This window comes from Haplochromis burtoni, unplaced genomic scaffold, assembly GCF_018398535.1.
Source record: "Haplochromis burtoni strain Fernald_Lab_line unplaced genomic scaffold, NCSU_Asbu1 Contig_21, whole genome shotgun sequence".
Taxonomy (NCBI): Eukaryota; Metazoa; Chordata; class Actinopteri; order Cichliformes; family Cichlidae; genus Haplochromis; species Haplochromis burtoni.
Window position 1 is genome coordinate 348,647 of NW_024582382.1, and position 24,843 is coordinate 373,489.

Sequence of the window (24,843 nt, forward strand, 5' to 3'; positions counted from 1 at the left end):
TGACCTCAGATGGCTCCTGGTGACAAAGAAAAATGCCTTTAAAAGTCCGCTTACCCTATCAGAGATTTACGACCTACAGTATGAGGGATCAATCAGAAAGCATTGCAAACCCACAAATACTAGTACCAATGGACATGTAACATGTGAGCATTTATTTCCTAAAACTTAAAACATCTATTGCCTGTTTTTAAGCAGTGAGTGGTATACATTTAGCAGTGACAAAGAGGAAGTGGGTGACATTAAACCTCAATAAAACTGACCATACTCTTTGATGGCATCATCTAAACTAGCCTTAGCCCACCGCGAACATGCTCACACACCTACGGCCACGTGTGACTGTGAATACACACACATATGCACACTACTACTACCTCCACATAAGAGCTGCAGGGTGGTGTTGCCATAGGAACCGGGGAAGGTAATGGCCATGTTCTTGAGCTGATGCCGCAGGGGGTGAGGGGCAAAAGTGTGTGTGTGGGGGGGGTTCTGTGTGTGTGTAAGTGTGAGGAGGGTTGAAAGTGAGTCAGACTTATAGGCTAATGATAAGCACTTTAACTTCAAATCATCTTTCTGTCATCATCTGATGAACTACGGGGGCAACAACCAGCGCACTAATGGGATAATAAAGAAAACAAACAAACAAAACAAATGCAATAAGTTCCAAGCAGCAGTGATGCTATTTGTTTTTAATTCGTTCAACAGAGCATCCAGCTAATGTGGTTAATGCTGTTAGCTTTGAAGCAGAGGGAACTGCTGGGTGTCTCCATGCATGGCCTTCTCCAACCACCCCTGGGGTATGAATAAATGATCGCTAATAGAATGAGCTAACCCTTTAAACAAACACTGACGACCATTTCTGTGAATGTGTGAGTGTGAACATGATTAAATATTACTGAGAGGCGCAAATAATTTAAACATATTTAAGGAGCCTGGTGCTTTTAGGGAATTAGAGTCAGAAAGCTGCAGGGCCTGATTCATATTTGACATACCAGTTTTTTAGGTACACCTGTTCAACTGCTTATTAATGCAAATATCTAATGAGCTAATCACATGGCACTAACTCAGTCTTTTTAGATGCATAGAAATGGTTAAGATGCAATGCCAAAATTCAGAATGAGCATCTAAGTAGGGAAGAAATGTGGTTTAAGTGATTGATGGTGTCAGACAGGCCGGTTTGAGTATTTAGAAACTGCTACTGGGCTTGCTCAACCACTGGGATACTGCACAACCATGTCAAGGGTTTAAAGAGAACGGTCTGAATAGGGGAAAAAAAATCCAGTAAAGGGCAGTTATCTGGGTAAAAAAAAATGCCTCGTTAATGTCAGAGGAGAATGACTAGACTGGTTTTGCACATAGTATACATATACATACAGCATGATCTTTGCAGAAAAATAGGATAGAGCTTGTCAAAAGCAGTTAATTTACAACCCTCAGTGGTTAAAAAAGTTTGGGTTTTTTGTGGTTACAGTAGCTAAATACACAAAATTGGAAAATAAATATCAATCACTATCTGTTTTCTGCTGTCCATATGTAATTTTGAAAATTGTGCATGTGGGAATGGATGAGTCACGTACTGCAGACTAGATCTGCTGTGTACAAATAAAGCAGCCTGAACTGGCAATTTATTTACAACTCACTATTCTTATACTGTTATCATGGTTGTTTTTGTTGCGCTTCTTCATGTTTCCAGTTTCACCTGCCTTTGTTATTCTCGTGTCTCCTGTTGCTATTCTCCTATCACATTTGGCCATAGTCCTCGTGTCTCAGTTACTTCCTGTTTGACTTTAAAGGCAAAACTCTTCAAAGTAAAATTTCTAAAGCATGAAGGGATTTTTGAGGGGAAGTGTTTGGTTGCTTCAAACACTTTCCGTCAAAATCAGTCAACGAAAGCATAATGCTTTTGCGTTTTTCTTTGTTAAATTGTCTATTGTTTCCCTTATATCAGCCTCTTGTTTCCTATGCTCCGGTTCTGGCTTGGCCTTCTGTATTACCAGCTTTTGTACCAGCTATTCTGTGTTTATCATTTCTTAATTTTTTAACTTGTCTCTGTGTCGTCTCATTCATTCCCTTCATCATGCCACAAGAAATATCCAACACTGACTGCTTTCTTACTGTCATTAATTTTGACATCATCACAATAACACAGTTTTAAAAAGATTGTATCTTGCATTGCTCATCCCTTTATGCTGTTGGTGTTTTATTTAAAGTAACAGGGCAATGGATTACAATAAATGCTAGTATTTTTACACTTTGTCACATTTATTTCTGTTAAAAATGTATCATTTAGAGTAGTTAATGCGAATGGCAGGGCTCCACAGGATAATGCAATAAGAATTGTCTTGAGGCCATTTCGCTAACTAAACATAGTTTCTTAGTTTTCTCATCTCTCACTATGTTGTAGATCACCTGCTGCTGTTTGCCTAGCTACCCTCTCCTCCTCCTTCTCTTTCACTGCTTGATGCCTCCCTTTGTGTCACTTTACCCACACAGTGACGAGGGGTGGGTAGGGGTTTTAAAAATAGAGACGATCCACCTAGATTACAGCGTTTTAATTACAGAGCTGGCGATGAAATGGGAGTGTGAAGGCCCCTTCTACTGACAGGGAGTGGGGAGAGTCGAGAAATGAAGGAGAGCTGGAATGCAGGAATGCACAACTATGTGTTAATTAGTGTCGTCTGCCATAATAATAAAAGTTTTCATGTTGTAACTATCTATTAAACATGCATTGTTGGCCTGAGTGTACTAATAAATATGGACTCATGGCCATATCACGGTTATTTCAAATAATGCTAAGCATCACCTGCATGGAGATGGAAGCAAGCTGCTGTATCACACTCAGTTTCTGCAAACAGGGGAAAAACTAAAGTGACGACACTTCATATCTAAACACATATTTTACAATCTTTCCCCTCATTGTATCAGGATAATGAAACTGAATACCTAACTGAACCAAATTCCAGGATATACAGACTTTTGTCCAGAACTGAAAAATATGATCATTTACTTATTCTTATTGCTCTTACACAGGCTCTAAGTAATTTTATGATTATGTTTAGGATCTGTCATAACTTCTCTCTTATTAATAATTTTGACCTCTTACTGTGAATGCCATTTTATATAGAGAGATCCTAGGACTGATGTCTCGTGTGTCCCAGGGGTCTGACTGAAAACTTCAGGTGGAAGCTCTTGCAGTCATAGCCTCAAATCTCTGGAATAATCTGCATGAAAAAGAAATCAGGTCAACTAAATCGGTGACCTTCTGAAAGTGTCTTTTTAAAAAGCCTCTCCTTATTTCAGTTGAGTTTTAAATCATTTAAACTGTCTTTTGTTTCATTTCAAGTTAAACAGGCTTAAGCAATACTCCATTTGTTTATGAAAGTTTTATAGTAACTGTATTTTTTTTTTTTTACATCTTTTTAAGCAATACACTGACTGGACACTTTAATAGGTACAACTGTTTAACTGCTCTTTAACATAAATAACTAATCACCTGATCAACTGGCAGCAGCTCAGTGCATATAGGCATGTAGACACCGTCAAGATGACCTGCTGATGTTCAAACTGACCATCAGAATGGGGAGGAAAGTGATTTTGAATGTATTATGTTTGCTGGTACCAGACAGGCTGGTCTGAATATTTCAGAAACTGCTGATCTACAGAGATTTTCTCAAATAATCATCCCCGGGGTTTACAGAGAATGGCCTAAAAGAGTAAAAGTATCCAGTGAGTGACAGTTCTCTGGGAGAAAATACCTTGTGGATGTCAGAGGAGAATGGACAGGCTGCTGTAAGCGGACAGTAACTCAAATAACCACTTGTTAGGTATGCAGAAAAGCATCTCTAAAGAGGAGATACGTTACAGCATCAGATCCTGTTAGCTGAAGTTAAAGTTCACTAAGGCTCACCAAAACTGAACAAAAACTGAAAAACATTGCCTGGTTTGATGAGTCTCAATTTCTGCTCTGACATTTTAAAGGTAGGGTCAGAATTTGGTGTAAACATCATAAGAGCACAGACCTATCATGTTTTTTGATTTGATTTGAGCTATTGCGGATGGTGTAATTGTGTGGAGGATATTTTCTTGACAAACTTTGAGCTATTTAGTGCCAATTAAGTATCATTTAAATGCTACAGCTTAGCTGCTGACCACATCCACCCCTTTATGACCACACTGTATTTTCTGATGTCAGTTTCCAACAGGATAATACATCCTGTCACAAAGCTTAAATCAAAGTGTTTTCTTGAACATGGTAATGAGTTTGCTCACAATCATCAGTCCAACAGGCCAAGTTTGGTATGTGGTGTAACAGGAGATTGACATCATGGATGTGCAAACAATCTGCAGCAACTGTGATGCTATCATGTCAATATATATCTTGACATCTATATCTATCTATATATAAATAGATATACATAGGTCAGTGTTGTTCCAAAGCCACAGTTTGACTGATCACTCCCACTGTTTGTGTTGTTTCCAATGACACATAACATCAACACCTATTTGCGACCTGCTGAATGCTCAAAAGCACTCTGAACTTTGCACATGTAAAAGTGATTTAAATCATAATTTTTTTCTTATTCGGCTAGATTTTTTTAAAATAAAGTCTTACATCCTTCAAGTTACATTACCAAGAACATCTATACTTAGTTTTTAATATACATGTAAATGGTAGATATTTTTTACTTTGACATTTTCCCCCCTGGCAGTCAAAGTTATGAAAGACTAAGTTATGATGAAGACTAATCATATCCACTGAGATTCACAAAAACAAGCCCAGAGAGGGTGGATGCTTTTTTCGGTTGGCATTGCAGAGTTTTATTTCTGTGAATTAGTTGCTCTGCTTTTGGTTTCCAAGTGAGCCTAATTACACAACCTGCCTGTTGCATACTGTGGGTCAGTGCAGTGATCACAGACAGAGGGTGTGTGTGCATGTGTGGTATATTCTGTGTGGGTGATTGCATGTGTATATATATGTATTTTGTATTTTGGCTCCTTGGCAACCTGCTACATTGGGCTTCCTTACATCAGTAAACGGGTTACAGTTACATAGTGAGGAGCTTATGAGCTCTCACATAGGGATTAGATGGATTTTTTTCAGCTGTATGATCCATGTGCTTTTTAGATGTTGCCTGTAAATGTGCATTATTAGAATTCAATATTTGTTACCAAAGCTCTTTATCTGTTTTTGTGCAGTTTAAACCTCAGTTACAAGCCTTGAGTCTTAAGTGTTTATGCAATAATTTCTGCTTGAAGGTCTGATGTTTGAAATGTTCATTGTTTTGGGAACAATAAACCTTCTCTCTCAATAAGTGGCGCCTCACCTCTTGTATAGGTTCATGCTGCATTTTATTCTAAGCCACTGTGCCTTCAGGCAGAGAACCTCATTACAGTCCTATCTGTCCTCCCCAGGCTCTTCAGCCCACCACTGCCACCATCCCGCAGACTATGATGCCTCCTGCGATGCTCCTTCCATTAGGCCCCGGTGGTCACGTCAAGAAGGCTATGGCACACTGTCACCAAACTAAATCTCAGGATTTCATACTCACTGCTCTTCTTGCCTGTCTGTCACATTATGGGGCTTGCTAGCAAGGACTCAAATATATTATTTATGGTCTGCTCTTGAGCTTGGACAACTGCATAAAATGTGTGCGCGTATATGAGTTTATGTTCAGGTTTTGTGTTCAAGTGCTGCTACACTCTTACTTCTTGACAATTTACAAAGGTGTCATTCAGAATATTTAAATGAAGTGTTTTACAAAACAGCTGTAATGACAGTCAAGCCTAGATTCTGTAACTGGCACAGTGCTACTTTTTATTATGTTATAACTTGTAATCTTGTTCAACGTGTGAAGAAATGCAACAAGTAAAACATGTGTGGTGTAATTAGATGATTTGTCATTACATCACATGCCCAATCATTAGATTAGATTAGATTAGATTAGACCAGAGCAATGCTTTATTGTCACTGTGCAATGCACTGATAGAAAGCCAATTAAACGTAGTTAGCACAGAAACAGAAGTGCAAAAGAAAGAACACGTTCATACAGTAGAATTAAAGCACTGGTATATGGAATTAAAGTGCTGCAACATGTGTAGTGCTATAACTTACAGTATACATGTATGTATATGTTTATATGTATATATTTGATGTGATTGTTTTTATGTGAGGTATACAAATGTCAGGTGACTTCTGCTACATGTACATTTTCCCACGTTGACAAATCAATATATCTATCTATATAGGCTGTTTTATGTACAATGTAACTACAGTATTTGCAGTTGGATGTGCATGTGATATCATCAGAGGGCAGAATAACCTCAGAGGTTCACACAGCAAGTGCACTGGTCAATACATAGAGTTTAGCAGGGTCACAGTCTCAGGAAAAACCTCTTCCCGAGCCCGCTTGTGCTGGAGCGGCGGCTCCTGTAGAGCTCATCAGATGGAAGACAATTAAAAAGTAGATATGTGGGAGACATCCGTGATAAAGCTTTTTGCCCTGACAAGGGAGGTTTTTTGATCAATGTTCTCAGTGGTCTGCAAATGGATGCCAGTGATCTGCTGGGCAGTTTTCACCACCCAGTGCAGTGCTTTTGCTTTTTTTTTTTTTTTTTTTAAAGCAGTGCAATTGCTATACTACACTGAGATGCAGCTGGTGAGAATACTCTTGTTAGAACAGCAGCAGAGGTCCATTAGTATCCTAGGAGACAGATGAGCTTTCTTAAAGCTCCTCAGGAAGTGAAGACACTGATGTGCTTTTTTGATCAGAGTAGGGTAGTTCAGAGGCCAGGGGAAATCACGGGAGTTGTGGATGCCAATAAAGATTTATACACTTTCTACTGCATAAGCACTGATGTAGATATGGATGTGTGCATGGCTAATGGTTCACATGAATTCCATAATGATCACCTTTATCTACTTCTCAGCTACATGCTGAACCTCATCCCTGTAAGCAGTCTTGTTGTCTCCCTCATCAGTCATATCTCTGTGCTGTCTGAAGTTTACTATGATGTCGGAGTCATAAATAATAGTGCAATCATGGGTGAAGAGCAAGTAGACAAGAGAGCTCAGCAACCATCCTCGTGGCACCCTATTATTCAAGGTGAGAAGGGAAGAGGAGAAGTTGGCTAGCCATAACTAGATTCAAGTTACAGACTGATGCCATATGTTGTATGTGAGGATGCAAAAGACTCTCAGGCAGACGTAGTAAAACAGAAATGTCTTATTGAGGCTGGTGACCAGAAAGCAAAAACAATCAAACAAACACAGAATAAAAAGAAAAACTGATAACTTGGGTTGGTCACTGTAATTCTGCACCAGTGGAGTTGGGAGACACAAAGGATAGATGAACAGACGCTCTGATAAAGGGCAATGGGCAACTGAGACGATACATACACATGGTGGTGATTAGAGGAAGTGGAAACAGCTGCGGCGAATAAGACACAAGTGAATCAAATCACAGCAGACGGGACAAAAGAGCTAAACTAAAACACACCGTGTCACAAAGCTCATGATAATGAGTTTGCTGTACTCAAATGGATAACACAATTACAGCTCTCAGTCCAACAGAACAACTTTGTAATTTGGTGCAAAAGGACTTTCACATCATGGATGTGCAAACAATCTGCAGCAACTGTGATACTATCATGTCAATATATATATTTTATTAAAAATAAAAGCAGAAGAGTGACAGCTTAACTGGGAAAACACAAACACATGAATAAAGTTAACACAGGATACTTGACACAAGTGGATAGGACACTAATTCTGAGATAACTGAGAACTGAAAGCTAGAATAAATGCACTAAGAATGCACAAAACATAAATAAATATTAAATAAACCAGGATTCAACATAACAGAATATTCAAATTAACACTAGAAAGTCCAAAAACACAGAAACACTGGGTCAAATGACCCATGGGAGCACGGAAATCAGCTGCTGAATTCAGATACTGAATTCTGAACTGTAATCAGTGATCAGGATTCTGACATAAATGTTGGGGCTGTGCAAATGGATAAGGGTAGAGTGAAGTGTCTAGAGGTGACACTTTCTTCTGATCTGTTGGTGAAATGGGCAAATCTATGGGGTCTAAGCAATAGGAAAAAGGATTTTGGGTATAAAAGAGAGTCTTTCAAAGCATTTTACAATGATAGGGATGAATGCAACATGACAGAAATCATTAAGGGCTGCAGAGGAGGAGTATTTTAGCATGGTGGTAGTAGATTTTAAGCTTAAGGGGATAATTAATGACAAGCCTGGGCTCGGTTTAAATGGAAATTTCATCACTGTTTTTATCTTGAAGTTTTCTGCTCATGGATCACACGATGTCTTCGGCAGAAATGAGGCATAAACTATAGACAGAGTGGTGATTATCTAAGACTGGACACACGTCTTTGTTGCATTGGAGGGATGATATAATTTTGTCAGTTCTGCCATTAACATTAGGATCACTAGTTGCCATGGTTACAGGTAATTTTGTTTAGCTCATTTTCTTTCATTTCATGTTGAGGTAAAATTTGGTGTTGTTAATATGAATCTGTTATTCTGAACATGTGCTGAATATGAAACCCTCATTTTGTTTTTTAAGATAACAAAAAGTGAAAACACTGAATTTGAAGCATACCACACACACACACACACACACACACACACACACACACACACACACACACACACACACACACACACACACACACACACTAGATGTTATATTTGAAAAAATGACCACATGTGTGCTGAGCTCAGCCAGCCATCCTCTGTTTCACATGAGCCACGTGTTCCTTGCATGAGCAGTCCTTGGTATCATTACTACATTATTTACTGTATAAAAATATTTAATCCTCTGAAGATGGTGAGTTATCCCACAGCTTTCCAAGTTACTGAAAGTTGCATCATTGTGCTTCAGAAAAAAAAGAAAGGAACTGTATCATTTATTAAAGTGACAAATATTGCTTGAACGGATTGTCAGCACATACGTGTATCATGAGTTTTGAAATGTAGGCAACTTCCCTTGACTCTTTGTTGCGTGCTAGGCCTTTAATAATTTAGTGGGGTGAGTCATTGCCGAACAAATCTTAAGTGACAAGACGGTGAAAAAAATTGAGCTTGGCACTGCACAATGACCACGTCTGCTTGATACAATGTGGGTTAATCACTGAGTCACCCTGAGGGAGGCAAAACAGAATTGCAGGCAGATAAAATAGATAAGACAATTGGACAACCCTCAGATGGTGACATGTGTGTGTGTCCATGTATGAGTAGGCAATATTAATACTATACAGATCTCGTGGAGCTGATGAGCACACAGAATTCCCAAATCCACCCGATCATTATGAACAAGAGGACCGTGGGGGCTCTAATGAAACAACAGTTCTTCTTTAGTTTGGGTTCAGTTGAGTTCAGTACATTTTCTAGATCAGGTTAGATTTGATTAAACAATTTAAATTCTATTAGGAATAAAGAAGAGAATCAAAAATGAATATGAGCTTCACCGTCATGAAATCCAAAACCACATTAAATTGAAGTGTCACCTTTTAAAGCCTCATCACCTTTTGATAAACACTAATAAATTGATTTTACAAAACTGAATGATTTTTACTTAATTTCACTTAAGAGTAAGAGCCTTTCAACTCAGTAAGATTATATAACTGATTCCACTCATTGTAGAAACACTGATGTTTGGGATACTTTAGACTTAATCTTAATTATTTTTAATATTGGAATGTTTCTTTAAATGTACATTGGATACACAAAAACTTTATACAGAGTTTCAGAGTAGTTAGTTACATAGACAGACAGACATGGACCAGAGTGTTGATGACTTTTACCCACTATGTTGATGACTTTTACCCACTCAGGGACCCCACACTGTAACTTTACACGGTCTGGCACTTCATGGCTGAGTTGTGGTGGTTCCCAAACATTACCACCTGTGTTACAAAGTTTCACTTGAACAAAGTGAGGTCTTTAAATTGACCAGTTTTTCCATTTCCCCCCACAAATATTGTAAAGGCAGACTGCATGGCTAGGTGCTTGATTTTATACACCTGTGGCAACGGTACCAAAACCCCCTGATGTCAAAGAACATGGCTAGTAGTTTTGTTCATATAGAAGACAAAATCGTTTAAGACATAATTTTTAAACATTTTATGTTGCATGGTTTGAAAAATGTATCACTGACAAGGATACCAGAAAAAGAAATCAACTGAGGTTGATGATCCATTGCAAGTGCTTTCTCTGTTCTTGGTAGTTTGCTATGAAAGTTGGTACACAAATTTATTAGCACAAAGCATGGATTGTAATATAATCTTGTAGCAAGTCCTCTAGCATGACCATTTCATTAAAAACTCATGCTGTATCCAGTGCTAAACCTACTAAAAATCATCAACACATTTACATTGCCAGCATGTTAATTCAAGTAATGTGAGCATGTAGCACATGTACAGATCAAGGAAACAGCACGGCTGCCAACACTTGGCACTGAGGAGCCATTCACCTTTTCCTGTATAGCTTAAAAGTATCTAATTTTTTGGTATGTAATCAAAAATAGAGAGAAAGAACGTTTTTAAAAAGTGAATCGGGATGGCAATTACTAAAATGCAATGCCGTAAAACAAAATAGAAATGAGTTCAGTAATTGTCATGGTTACTGAACTGAAGTTTTAACAGTGAAAACTTTGTTATGACTAAATTCTCTCACTGAAAAATTAATCTGAGCTGTTTTTCTCCTTCACTCTGTCAGGTTCCCAGAGACTAGGTTCTAATTCAAGAGAATGAGGCCGACCCACAGATGCTCATCGCTATTACCCAGTGCCCAGTACATGTCCTGCCCTGCCTCAGGCCACTCAGAACTATGAAGACAAAAACACAGACATGGGTGATGTCTATTACATTTAATATGGCAACTAATTATTGCTAGTGCACAGTATTAACTATCAGATTAAATTTTAAAACTAATCGAGACATAGAATGATCAGATTCATTTTCCTTTAGCTCTTTTTGCCTCAAATCATTATCTGCCAGCAGGCTAAGTTTTCACAGGAGGAACCGACATTTATTTTACACAGACAGAGCAAATATAAGATTTTAATTAAACTCAAAGTCATTTTTCAGACACAGCCTCACTGTGTGTATATTTATTCATGAAAATCACTACTGCGTGGCTCAAATGTACTCATAATTTGGAAATTATAGTGACCATTTCTGCTAATTTGGATGGCATATATTTAAGTGGATTTGTGTATGATGTAGTAGATTTTTTTTTTAGCCTTATGCATAACAATGAAGCAAAATGAAGCAAGAATGTCTGCTAAACATCTGTACAAGGACATTTCTCAATCAAGCAATCATACATCAGAAAAACAGAAAAACCAAGAAATGTTGTTTCGGGTAGCAGGTTGGATGTGCAGCTGCAGCTGGAAAATAACACATGTTGAAAGTCTATAGAAAGTACTTCCCTGGTACAAATTTCTGAGAATTTTCATTCTGTTTATGAAAAATTAATTTATAATAACTATAGCGGTCCAATTTTTAAATCATAAAATCTAGGAATACCAATAAGTCATGTGCCAACCAATTATTGATGAGACTCAAAATTGTGCACCTAATCATGTGTATACCTTTTTTTTTTGTCACTGGACTTTTGATCATGACTTACACTCACCAGTCATTTTGGGAGGTACACCTTTTCAGCTGCTTGTTGATGCAACTATATAATCAATTTCATGGCAGCAACTTGCATTTAGGCATTTAGAACTGGTCAAGGCAACCTGCTGAAATTCAAACAAAAAAAGAATCAGATTGGGGAAGAAATGTGATTTAAATGACACTGATCATTGTGTCGTTCTTGATGCCAGACAGGCTGGTCTGAGTTTTTTAGAAATTGCTGATCCACTGGGATTTTCCTTCAAAGTTTCGAGTGTTTACACAGACATGTCCAAAAAAGAGAAACTCTTCCATGAGCGGAAGTTCTCTGTGTAAAAATGTATTGTTGATGCCAGAGGTCAAAGGACACTGGCCAGACTGCTTCCACGTGATAGGAAGACAACAGTAACTCAAATAGTCACTCGCTATAACCAAGGTAACTTGAAGCAAACAGGCTGCAGCAGCAGAAGATTACACAGGGCGCCACTCCTGTCAGCTCAGAACTGAGAATACAATTTATGAGGGCTCACAAAAATTAAATAAACAGGAAACTGCAAACTATTGTCTGATCTGATAAATCTCCAATTCTGCTGTTGCATTTCAATAGTAAGGTCCGAATTTGGCATAAATATCATATAAGAATAATGTCATTCTGCCTTGTATTAACAATTTAGGATGCTTTGACAGATGTGATGGTTTAGAAGATATTTTCTCAGGACACTTTGAGCCTCACGGTGCCTCATTTAAATTCCAGGGCCTAGCTGAGTATTGCTGCTCACCATATCCATCCTGTTATCACCACAGTGTTTCTATCTTCTGATGTCTGCTTTCAACGGGACGATGCAGTATATCACAAAGCTCAAATGTTCTAAAAGGGGTTCATTGAACATAACAAAGTACTAAAAGGCCTCTACAGTCACCAAAACTTAAGCCAATAAAGCACGTCTGGGGTGTGGTGAAGCTGGAGATTTGCATCTTGGATGTACATCAGCTACATAGACTACTCTGGACTGTATTTCCTTCACCTTATTAAATATATGTTCATATTAATTAGATTAAGTTATGAGGGAAAAGGTTGTCCACCCTGATACTAGCGAGGTGTACTTAATAAACTGACCAATGAGTGTAGGCAAAAGCAGTTATATGTGTGTTTAGGCTATCTCATTGTTGCCTGACAAATTCTTCTGGGACTGCAGATGTCAACTCGATCCCCGCAGCAGGTAAAACCATCCACGCAGCAACACCCAGCCAACAGCCAATTAACACGGTCTACTAGTGATGTCATTGGGGCCTTTTGAAACAGCATGAATGACAAAGAGGTGACAACAGCAAGCATCACAATAATTGTGATGAGAAGGGTACTGATTGGAGCCACTGCTTGTGATTATGGCGCAGTTGATTGTGGATGGCTGAATAGATGAGTTAATCAGAAGCTTTAGATCTGTGTAATGTTTTGTCTTTGTTCTTTTTACAAAGGACAACAGTGCTGCCAAGGCAGAAGAAGAGAAGAAGGGAAGATGATTATTAATGCTTTCACCAGCTGGGTTTTGCAATGGGCAACAAAGATGATGATTTCATCTTTATGTTTGATGTTTACTTATTTATTGCAAATATATACATCTGATTTTTTATGAAAGATAAAAAAATTCTTTTTTCCTTTTCTTTTTTTAAGTCTTTGTTCAACGTACACTACCCAAATTATCCAGTAGGTAGCAGCAACACATGGTGACATCTATCACAGAAGCACGACGAGAAACAGACAACAAGCAAGATGCTTCAAGCATCAATGGTGACTCTGCATGCTTAAAGCATATATGCCATGAGCGACATTAGGAAAAGCACCTCTCGCAGTGTGCCACTGTTTGATCTTCTCTTATTGACACAGTGATGACTATTTCTTCTGTTCATGACAGGAAACATTGTCCATGTAGATGAAAATAGTTTTCATTCAAATGTTGGGTATGTTAAAAAATAAGAAAGTAGGCAAGAAAACAGGCAAGGTCAAGTTTAATCCCCATCCCACACATGAGTTAAGACAGTTGGACCCAAATCTCAAAGTTCACATTAACCTACTTGCAGCAGCAGATAGGGTAAATTTGCCAAATACAGAAAGGACCTTGCAGCCGAGACGGCTGAGGCACAGGAAAAAATCTCAGTGTCAATTTAATGGATTTGACTCTGACAACGCACACCATCTCAAATTTCACATTCCTTGGCACCTGCTGAAAATTGTTTCGAGGTTCGAAACCTTCGTTCATTTGGAGTTTGAAATCTCGATTGTACTGTGACAGCGCTGAGTAGTTAGCACAGTGTTTCAGCAGCAGTGTGGGAGGGTGATTTAAAAGATAGAGACTGAAGCCAGCACACCCAGATCTCAGATAAAACACTAGGATTAAGAGCTCAAATGGGAAGAGCGTGCCTTCGTGGCTGTCTCTCGCCTGTCTCCAGGGCAATGCGAATGTTTACCCAGCTATTAATATCAAACCACCACGCGTTGCCTATCACACGGAGACAATGAGTCAGAAGGGGTTAAAGAGACAAATATAACCAGCGGAGGAATTAAGTTTTATTGGAAAAGGGCAGCTAATGCCAGGAGTAATAATTGACAAGTTAGACTGAGTAAATTGTACATAGAGATATAGTGGAGATGGGGTGAGGCAGTACTTCTATTTCAGCTGTGCACACTAAGAGCGGATGAGTGCATTCTGTGATTGAGAACAAACACATGAAAGATAAATGAGGGACGTAAAGTGGGGTCTGTTTTAAAGGGTGGAGGGCACAGTGAAAATGCATTCTTATCTAAATTATAGTTGACAGATCCCCAGCTGTTTATGCTTCTTTGTCTCATAACAGTGCATGTGCATGCATGTTTTCATAATGCAAGTGATCCTTTGTTCTGTTACCGGAACAAGTCATGGTTTGGGCTCTAACCTCTGGTTGCTGCATGCATATTTATTTGCATATTTATATTTATTTTCTCCCTTTCTTCCACCCACAACCAACTGACCTCAGGAACCAATACATTTTCATCCATTCTATTATATTGTTCGGTTTACATAGTGGTAAACCTGCAGGTCATTGTAGAGCTATTGATGTCCCTCCCGAATCCTTGGAAAAACAATCTACTCTATATTAGGCTTTAATCATTTGCTATTTTCTTTCATGTTGTACCACAAATAAAATGTAATCAAATTAAGTTTATGTTGCACTTCAGGCATCAACCATAAAGACAGAGACGTGATGAGTAGTTCACCTTTTATTAGTAAAAATAATAGATGTCTAACAAAATATTACAACATTGTTACACACAATTCAGATTCATTTACATGACCACAGGTATTCTAAGCTATAACAGTATCTGTTCCTCTATCAGATATAAATATGAGCTGCCACTCGACTAAAAAGGCAGATCAGTTAATGCACATTAAAAAAAAGGTTATTGGTTTTCCTAAGTTACTGTGATTAGACGTGCCAACACTCACACAGAGAGGGACACACACATATCTACAGCTGCAGCGTTTGATCTTGCCAGTGCACTCTGTACCCTTCACACAGATGAAAGACTGGCAGGCAGTCCTGAAGGCTGACCAGCTCTAAGGCATGTTTCCTGATCCCTCAGCCCTCCATTTCCTCTCTGATTCTTCCCTTCTCTTCCCATCCTTTGTTATACTTTTCCATCTATTTATTTATTCTGAACACTTTCATTTACACCATGAAGACTGTACTTTTCGATACGCAAAGAAAGGGCAAAAGAAATGGTTAAGGTGCACCAGTGCATACAAATGTTAGGTCACGCTGAACGATTAACAGATATGTCGAGGCCAGCTGGCCAGCACATGCAGAGATTGGCTTTGGCACAGCTAAGAGAACTCCTTGCTTCCCTGTCCCAATGCAAACATCTTCTCATAACCATTTCTAATACCAATCACTATAAAATGCCAACAATGACAAGATATGAGATTTAGAGTGCCAAACTTCTACAGTATTAGGTGTCACTAGAGGTAAATCTATATACATCTTGTCATAATGTTTCCAGACACACTCTGCTTATTGAATATTCTTTCCCATCTGTCATCCATCTCGTCTCTCCCTAGCATCCCCTCTTTTTCTTTTGTCCTTTTGTTTTTCACCCTCTCTGGGCCTCCTGAGACATGGAGCGCCCCAGGGCTTTGGGTGCTTTGGCAAACTCCATGAGGGTTGGCTTGACTGGAGGGAGATCTCTGGTGATTTCATCCACCGTCCTCTTGCTGGGACACACTCCATCTGGAGTGGGAAATGGCTGCAGGTCCTCCAATGTGTGTGGCGCTCCACGTCCGAGCCTGACGCCCAGCTCTGCAGGGGTAAAGATGGGCAAGGGGAGGGTGTTTCTCTTTGGAAGCAACTGGTGCTCCCTGACCCCTCTTTCCACTGTGCCCACCCTAAAGACACCAGAGGGACACTTCTGTGTCAGTGAACGTGCCTGCCACTGCCGGGACAGAGTCTCCCTACGAGAAGTGTCGTTCATGTTCATGGTCTGCCTGTGGGCATCAAAGGAAAGTTGAAGTTAGAAACTACTGAGGGCCTTATTGTAATTTACCTTCCCAATTAACATTTAACTGCTTTTCACTATGAGAATAATTTTCAAGTCAATCTTCATCCATATTTTATGAGAGTAAGAAAAGTTTGAAATTACAGCCTAGTGAATGTTTTCCTCTCATTTAAAAGCAACTTATCATATTATACGGTCTTACCTATAACAAGACATGATCTCATTGGTCCTACCTGTCTTGAGGTTGAGTCTTGAGACTAACGCTGTGCCAGTCAGCAGTATAGCTCTCCCTCTGAGCCTTGTTGTCTTCCCTCACACTGCAGGTCAGCTCAGCTCCCACCAGCACACCATTGCTCTTCTCCAGCACGGTACAGATTGGCATCTTCTCAGGTGCAGATAGATTTATCGCCTTGAGTGGGTCTTGTTGATCAGTCCGAAGGTAACAGGAAACAGTGATGCTTCAGTCGGCTTTACTTCTACTCTTCCACTATCTCTGTCCTTCTTAGTGCTGTCTATGTCCAGGCTTAGGACTGTCCACAGCTTTTATAGATGCTCTGTTTCTATTTTGGATTCATGTTGTCACTCTACAATCAGTGTGCTTGGACATCTGACACCAAGTCCTCCGTGCCTCATTCCCTGACAGCTGGAAGTTTCCCTGCAGTGGGGTTCAGGGGTAATACGACTGAAAATCCCCTGATTCTCAAATTGAATGCTGGGCCTGCTCTTGTAATCAGTCAGCCCAACTCTTTCCACTTCACTTGTGATCACAGAGGGGGAAATATTACAGAAACTATGGATGGAATAATGTAAACATGTACACAGACAGACACAAATGGTTTAGACTTAGCAGAGGAATCTTAATAAGATTATAGCCATGATATACACAAAGCAGCAAAGGAGAGCCAACCGAAGCCAACCCTGTAGAGCCAGAAACTACCTACTAATTTTCAGTCCAGTTCTTTCTTTTTTCTTTTTTGTAAACAGTTACTTAAAAAGCCATCACGTGACCCGACGGTTTTAACTAATTATAAGCCAATCTTCAACCTTCCTTTCATCTAAAAAATCTTGAAAAAGTAGATGTAAAACAGCTTACTGATAATCTGCAGAGGGATGGTTTATTTGAAGAATTTCAGTCAGGTTTCAGAACTCATTACAGTACAGAAAAAGCTTTAGCGAAGGTTACAAATGATCATCTTATAGCCTCTGACAGTGGACTCATTTCTGTGCTCTGTCATGGTTTGGGGGATTTTGTCAGAGTAGATTGATGTAACCCTCAGATTTTGATTCACAATGCAGTTCTATCTGGCGTGTTAAGTGTTTGACTGCTTCATTTTTCAGCATGACATTGATCCCAAACACACTCCCAATGGAGGAAAAGAATATATATATGGAAAAACACAATGGAGCACTATTAGTCATGGATTGAAACCCGTATTTCTAAAGATGACTGAAGAATTTCTGAAGAAATTACAAAAGCTTGCCTACCATTATTCAGGTTAAAGAATAAAGGTGGCCATACCAAGCTAACTTCTGCAGTCTAATTTGATGATTGGCAGCACACGCCATCTCTTGGATCAAAATTCATGAGTAATTTGCTTGCTTATAATGTAAGATAAACAAGCAAATACCTGACTAAATATTTATAACAACATGTGAAAATTATCTAAAGTTTGTGTTAACCACAATGTTTTAGACATGAAGCCAAAAAACATCAAAATGAGAACCAGGATAAAGAAATGCAAAATTATGTCCATGCTTTAGGACAGCATTTGTCAAGCTAGCTGACAAATTAGCATTTCACACACTTGCCTAAGTATTGTCACCTCTGGCTCCAAAAAACAAAAATAACACGGAAGCTATAGAGGGTGTAAAATGTGAGTTCACAAACCACATTATGTCACAGTGGCAACATCCATCTTTTATATACAGTCAGTTGTCAGAAAAATGGTGAAAAAGCCATACAAGTAGCAGTGTCATTTTTCTCATGCTGTTTTTTTTTATTCATAATACAGCTTTGAATAAGTTTATACCCCCGCCAGGCTTCATGACAACATCATACCCCCTCATTAGATGCCATTACACTGCGCTGTCTCACAGTAGCAGTGAGAGCTCAGTCTCCAGTGATTCATTACCTCAGTGAAAGAGCGCCATGCAGGCCATAATCAACTCGGGTTACAGGCTGTGAAACACACACACACACTCACTCACACTCACCTCTGACAGTTATCTGCTGGTCTGATGTTACTACCGATTCCCGTTTCTGACTCACTAATCCACATCAGGTACTGATATCATCATATACCAGATATCATATACCTCAGACACAGCATAAAATATAATCATCCCAAGCAAAAGAAGCCTGATGTGTTAATCGATTTTTTATTTTCTTTTAAGGTTTTTGCTGTACTGTGCCAGATTGTCTGAAAAACAAATATGATCATAACTTTGTGATTCTTTGAGTATATTTCTTGACTTCGGGTAAATTAATGCTATTCCTCACCACTGACTCTTCGTGTCGTGCATATTTAAGGCAACAGTTAAAGGCTAACATCCATTTGCCTGCAAATTCCAAAAATATTTCACTTTTCTTTCAACAATCTCCCAGCAGGCTGCCAGTATATATGTAACAGTGTCATATGAGTGTCATACTGAGAAAAGAAAACGATAAGCATCTCCTGGGTCATTGATTCAGTCATGTTATGACACCATGACAACCTTGAATGCCATTTCAGAAACCCAGTAAGTCACCATGCAAGCTCCTTCTGTGTTGAGGTCATGTCTTATTAGAAGCTACTTTATGTGAAGCAGTCAGTTGTAATACACAGAGTGACAATTTAAATTTGTGCTGTCTATTTATTTGTACACGCACAAGCCAAAATCCAAGAGGCCATCAGATAGCCCTTTCCTAGCTGTTTTCGGGTGAGTCATGCTATGCAAATGGAGCCAGGGGTGTGTGTATAGTTTGTAAAGGTGAGCAGTGATGAGGTTAGGTCTGTCACAGTGATCACCCCCCACCGTCCTCGTCTGTCCACCTGCACAAGGCCTGGCTCGGCCGGGAAGAACTTTGTGTTGCATAAGAGCACCGCCACAGCTGCTGCAAAATGACATTTAAATGAGCTGTCACCGCGAAAGAGATAGGGAGTAGGTGGGAAAACAGAAAGAGAAGGGCAATTGCAGGATAAAGCCAAGGCTTGTCAGGAGGTGGTAAATATGGCAAAATATTGTGAGAGGGGAACTTTAAGTCGGATTTATTTGTAACACGAAAATGACTTTGGGAGGAGAGAGGAACAGGTCAACCTGACACTTGTACTTGATAATAAAAAGGGATCTGGCTTTGTATTAATTCCTGCACACAGTATCAACTTTTGTGCGTCATATAACTCAGTTGTTACCAGTTATTTGTGTATCTGTGCGCCATTGTACCATCGGGCTGGTGCCGTGTTCAAACATGTGCCCTCAACAGTGTATTGCTCTCTCTTACATAACAATAACAAACAGCTGACTACCAAAACACCATTATCACCATCCATCTTGCAACCCGACCTGGTCTCACTGGGACGGTCAGACGCTGGACATGCCGCTTCAGAACAGGGACAGAGTCCAAGCCAGCCATGGATGCACAGCTGACGGGCCACATGAGAGTATACAGACAGATGAAGAAGATTCTTATGTTCCACTTCAAAAGACTGTTGCTCCCATGCCACAGTTTCCATTGCTCAGTACGCTTAACTGAACGTAATTTTAAATATCATTGAAAATTAGAGTCTAGTTCGCTCGTTTGAATTTATGTAACTTTATGAATAGCAAGCAACCTGACATGAGAAAGATGCATGTGACATTACATAAAACAGGCTTTAGGCTGGAACTTTATTTCAAGGTAACTTCACACCAAAACACAAACTATCGCATACTTGTATAAATCTTTCACATTTTCAGCAAATTGCTGAACAGGAAAAACATTCTTCCATCTCAGTCACGCAAACAACCAACTTAAAAATTCAACTTACAGTACTCGCATTGCATTTCTTTTTGCTATTCTTCAAATATTTTAAACCACATACAGATTCAAATGAGTTAAAGCAGTGATCATGCAAACACTCTTTCCTGTAAAACCTTTAGAGGAAAGTCTGACATCAGATCGGTGTGCTATTTATTCCGCGTTCTTACTGATCACATGATTGAATGAAATGAGTGCTGATAATCATAGGACAGAACTATAAAGAAGCATTGCTCAGAAGAACATAGTTACCCTGAAGGTTCACAACACATGAACAATGAACCGCCTACAACCCCGATAACACTCTTTGGTGGAGAGAAAAAACACAGTTAATACTCATCCGTGGGATTCATTTCAAAATCTGCAAATCTCCTTTTAGAGTTCGGCCAGACTAAACAAAAAAGAGTCAAGCTAAATGAGAGAGGGGAATATTTTAGCCTAGAACTTCCAAAAAAGCAGCAACAACACTGTATGAGGCAACAAACACTTGAATAAGAGCTATGCAAAGCTGTCAACCAGGTCTCCAGGGTTGATGACTACTGCCCCCTGCTTTGTGTCTCTTATTACTGCAGCCCATAGATCTTGGGCTCAGTCACTCAAGTTTTCATCATCTTTTTCGCTTTGCTCCTCCTCATCTTCCCCTCCTCCGTTCATGGCCCCCATCCTGGCCAGCAGCAGCGGCAGGTTTACGGAGAGACCTGGCGTCTCCTCGTCAGAGTCATCCTTTGGAGGGTAGAATCGTTTTGCCTTTGCCACAAAATCTTCAGCTATATCTAGGTACAGGAGACGATCCTGTAAAGAAGGAGAAAAACAACAGGCTGAAGCAAAAGAACGGAACCAAATATGAACACAGACAGAAAAAAAGTGGGATTTTTGTTGTATCCATAATATGCCAACCTTTCTTTGTGATGATACAAAGCTGAATGAAATCTGAGTTGTTGTTTTTTTTTTAAAAAGCCGAATTAAATTGCAGCTTCCTACTCTTTTGATGTCACAACTTAAATAAAACTGATATTATTTGGACTAAACCACTTAACCCATCGTAACTCATTACAATCTACACTATAATGAGAGCTGGACAGCCTTGGCAATCTATTAAAGAATAATATCGATCATATTTGCCCATGAATGATGCAGTTTATCTACTTGTGACTCGAACTAAACTTCACAGGGCTGTTTTCAAACCTTAATCAGAAGGCAATAGCAAAGTTAATCTGATTTAGTATGAAGTCAAAGTTCAGTGATGGTGCACTTCCCACCAGCAAGCCCCATTTTCTCACCAGGATGAAAAGATATCTTTCTGGTGGTGGTTCTTTGTTGCTGTTGAAGATGGAGGTCTCAGAGTGAAGTGTGTGAAGGAGGGCACGTGCTCTCGGGGCGTTACGCATGCGGTCATGTGAGCCCCCAGCAGACACAGCCAGCAGAGAGTCTGCTTCTGCCATAAAACCTGGAAAATATGGCAGATAATCTCAGCATGGATTGTCAATAATCTCTCAGACTATAGCATGTCTCATCGGTCAAGCCCCACCTAGATTTTCCAGGATTGTCTTCCATTTCTCTCTGACTTCTCTGCGTGTGTCTCTCATGGCCTCGATATCAACACTCAGACGACGATAGCCCTGGACAAGAAAAGGAGAATAACCTCAAAAGGCATTTAAATTAACCGGATAATCAAATAACCTCCAAAAAGTACTCACAGTGCAATGTAAAATGTTGCATTTCAAATGTAAAATTTGAACTGCAACTTATACAGTTATTTTTAAGCTATTTGTGTCAGATTTTCTTTTATTCCACCTTGAAAAAACACATTTTTGTTAGTCCCTGCCCCACATACCGTGGAGCCCATGCGGGTCTTCTGCCTGGCCTGCAGCAGAGAGTAGAGCACCCGGTCATCCTGTCTCTCTGAATGGCTGGGGTCTCCCGGCTCACTCCACAGGTTTGTTTCCTCATCTCGACGCTTCTGGACTTCACGGGTAAAATAGTCCAACGGATCCGCACTGTGCGGTCAGCCAACGCAGACAAGAAGAGACACGAGCTGTTAACACAAATTCAAACATTGGCTGTACGTGATATACATGATATGCTTGTCTGTGTCATCTTACGGTACTAAAGGCTGCTTTTCATCTTCTTCTTCTTCATCATCAGCAACACAGCAGCAGCAGCAGAACTGCATGCAGAACCTGTTAAAGGCTGAACCCATCTATTAAGAACAGAGTCAGCTGGTAGTGGATGTTCACAATGTCAGATAATCCAGAGAGAAGTTGTGTTTCAGTTCTTTCACAAGTGGAACGCCCTCTTGGATGCCAGAGGAGAATCTGCCACAGTCCCTGTGGGATGCTCTGTAGAGATTCTTTACAAAGCGGACCTTAGCCAAAACCTATATTTTGGCAAAGGAAAAAGCAGCTGTGACAACATTCAAGCCCTCCACTAATAAAAAGAACGAATAAAAATCATCATGAATAAGAACAAGTAGGAAAAAAGCTACAAAATAAAGGTCACAGATCTAAAACTCTACCAAGTTTTTAGCTTCCCATTTTCCAGGATTTCACTGAAGCGCCAAATTGACGAGAGGTTTTCCCTCCAGATTATTGGCCTGATGGAAAAGTGCTCAGGCAGATGACGGCAGCCCAAGGACCGATGCTTCTCATCAGCTTTACATGGAGGACAACAAGAGCAGTGGGACGCTTGTGCTCTCATCGAAACAAAAAGAAACACAAATTCCCACACCCACATCCTCAGAAGACAGTCACAGCACAATCATGTGAGCTGCTTCATCTCTCAAGCAATGTGTTTTGCCCCAAGGACAGCAGATCTCTTCTGCAGCAGTAAGATTAATTACACTCCATAACAAGTCTGCCGTTGCAGTGTCGATTCAGGGATTATGCAACTGGATTATTTAGCATTACTTAATCGTGTTCTGTGTTTAAATAAAAAATTTCTTTGGGGAGTATCAGTTTATTTTTGAAAACTTTTGAAAACGCTTCATGCTTATTTTTGATTAAGTCACACAGAGAACAGTGACCTCTGGCAAAGTTCTGTGAGTGCAGCAATGAATATCATGCAAGGCTGCAGAAACAGGGCGTTATTATTCATAACATAAGCACCCACAGAGAAACATATGGGTAGAAGCTACTCTTGTGTGTATGTATGGATGGATGCAGGGATGGATGGGTAGATAGATAACTACAAGGGTATCTATCTACCTATGTTAAAAAATATATATTCAAAAATAAGAGCACAAGATTTATACAAGTTAATACAGATACTGGTTAAATATGTGAGTTGAAGGAAGTCAGAGCTAGATCATCTTTTCATATATTTTATTAGACGTAAGACACTGTTTAAGACTCAGTAAAAAATCTTGTTCAGTAGTGATGAGCATAAATTAAAATGTTTGTATAAACAAATCAATTTAAAATTATAAAAAACACAGTTAAGTATTCTAAGCAGGGTTTATGTAAATAATCTTTGTGGAGGATATGAAAGCACAGACATAACAGCAGGAAATAAATGGAAAAGTAAAACAAAAGACTGGCATGTAAAACTACTCTGATAAAAGGCACCAAATTATTGATATCATTATTTATTTTCACTTCCAACATTCCTTCAGTACAGTAAGTATTGTAAATGAGTCCTGATTTATTATCCAGATAATCTTAATAAACTTGTTTTTTAGGGCTTAATGATTTCTGAGCGTGACTAAATACACAAGCTTATGAAGAGTAATGCCTCACAGTCGGTGGTGTAACTGTGACACCCACACAAGTGTTATTACCGTTACACCAATATAGAAAAGTTCAGGGAAGACCAGCGCCCTCTTCAGGTCAACTTCACAATAACTTCAACCAACTTCATCTTTTAAATTCTTTTGATTCCAGATGTAATCCTAAAAATTGATCTTCCGAGGTACATCATAACACTGATACACAACTTAAGCTGCAGGGGATGTCTTCTTCTTTTTTTTTTCCATGATTAAAAACATTAACAAAACTTCATTCAGTGCCACACCTCAGGCCACAGGGGGCCTAATCTAATTATAGCAGTATAGTAATAACCTTTCATGACAAATAAGTCAAGCTACTTCAACACAAGGCCACTTGAGGTTATTGGCAAAACAAAACAAAACATTAGTATACAGCATCCTAACCTATGAACATTATCTTTTGTACTAACTGTCTAACAGCCTGCTGATCCGAGTCCTGGTTTGAACTCCTGGCTGATCCCAAAGTGCAAAACAAAAGCAGCATTTAAAAAAAAAACAAAAAAAAAAAAACATACAGTAATTAAATGTTTGCTTTAATGTTGCACTATGGCACAGAAGCTGGTGTCAAACCAAGAAGGCTTCACTGTGTGGATCAGTGGTGTCTCCCTCTAGTGGTGACCAGATAGCAGAGAGCCCCCTGTAATGTATCACAGTGTAGTAAAGTAGAAGAAACTGTGTAGAAATATGGCTGTGAAGTGCAGGCAGGTGCCTCAGAAAAACAAATCCATGACGGTGCAGTGAAAAAATAGACACACACACGTGCGCACACACACACACACACACACACACACACACACACGCACACACACACACACACAAAAAAGCAGTAAATCAATGACTATCAATGTGTGCAGAAAGATAAGGCTCAGAGAGACAGCTGTTTCAGTCATACTACTGTTATAGCTATTCTGTA

General features: G+C 39.4%; 2 protein-coding genes and 1 long non-coding RNA gene across 3 annotated transcripts; all 3 read right to left on the minus strand.

Annotated features, from left to right (window-relative positions):
* Positions 1–2,512: 2,512 nt before the first annotated feature.
* Positions 2,513–3,247, minus strand: LOC102296361. The gene is made up of 3 exons (XR_006054109.1): positions 3,101–3,247; positions 2,801–2,842; positions 2,513–2,633 (listed from the first exon to the last, which is right to left on the minus strand). It is a non-coding gene; the product is annotated as an uncharacterized LOC102296361 (long non-coding RNA).
* An 11,636-nt stretch (positions 3,248–14,883) lies between these two features.
* tcap (titin-cap (telethonin)) lies at positions 14,884–16,689 on the minus strand. Its single transcript, XM_005920388.1, has 2 exons — positions 16,404–16,689; positions 14,884–16,159 (listed from the first exon to the last, which is right to left on the minus strand). Exons 1-2 carry the CDS (start codon positions 16,550–16,552, stop codon positions 15,769–15,771), a joined length of 540 nt encoding a protein of 179 aa, XP_005920450.1. The 5' UTR covers positions 16,553–16,689; the 3' UTR covers positions 14,884–15,768.
* A 3,279-nt stretch (positions 16,690–19,968) lies between these two features.
* On the minus strand, positions 19,969–24,837 carry mreg (melanoregulin). Its single transcript, XM_014333039.2, has 6 exons — positions 22,683–24,837; positions 22,270–22,544; positions 22,002–22,164; positions 21,696–21,786; positions 21,448–21,614; positions 19,969–20,959 (listed from the first exon to the last, which is right to left on the minus strand). The coding sequence occupies exons 2-6, from the start codon at positions 22,365–22,367 to the stop codon at positions 20,756–20,758; spliced, it is 723 nt and encodes a 240-aa protein (XP_014188525.1). The 5' UTR covers positions 22,368–22,544; positions 22,683–24,837; the 3' UTR covers positions 19,969–20,755.
* Positions 24,838–24,843: the final 6 nt, after the last annotated feature.

What these genes read in the sequence shown, in the direction of transcription:
- tcap (XM_005920388.1), bottom strand. Translation starts at nt 16,552, where the DNA reads ATGCCAATCTGTACCGTGCTGGAGAAGAGCAATGGTGTGCTGGTGGGA. An exon ending in AAGACTCAACCTCAAGACAG is followed by an intron (nt 16,160 to 16,403) that starts GTAGGACCAATG and finishes TGATGCCCACAG; the next exon opens with GCAGACCATGAACATGAACG.
- mreg (XM_014333039.2), bottom strand. Translation starts at nt 22,367, where the DNA reads ATGGGTTCAGCCTTTAACAGGTTCTGCATGCAGTTCTGCTGCTGCTGC. An exon ending in AGACCCGCATGGGCTCCACG is followed by an intron (nt 21,787 to 22,001) that starts GTATGTGGGGCA and finishes TTTCTTGTCCAG; the next exon opens with GGCTATCGTCGTCTGAGTGT. An exon ending in AAAGATATCTTTTCATCCTG is followed by an intron (nt 20,960 to 21,447) that starts GTGAGAAAATGG and finishes CCTTCTTTACAG; the next exon opens with GATCGTCTCCTGTACCTAGA.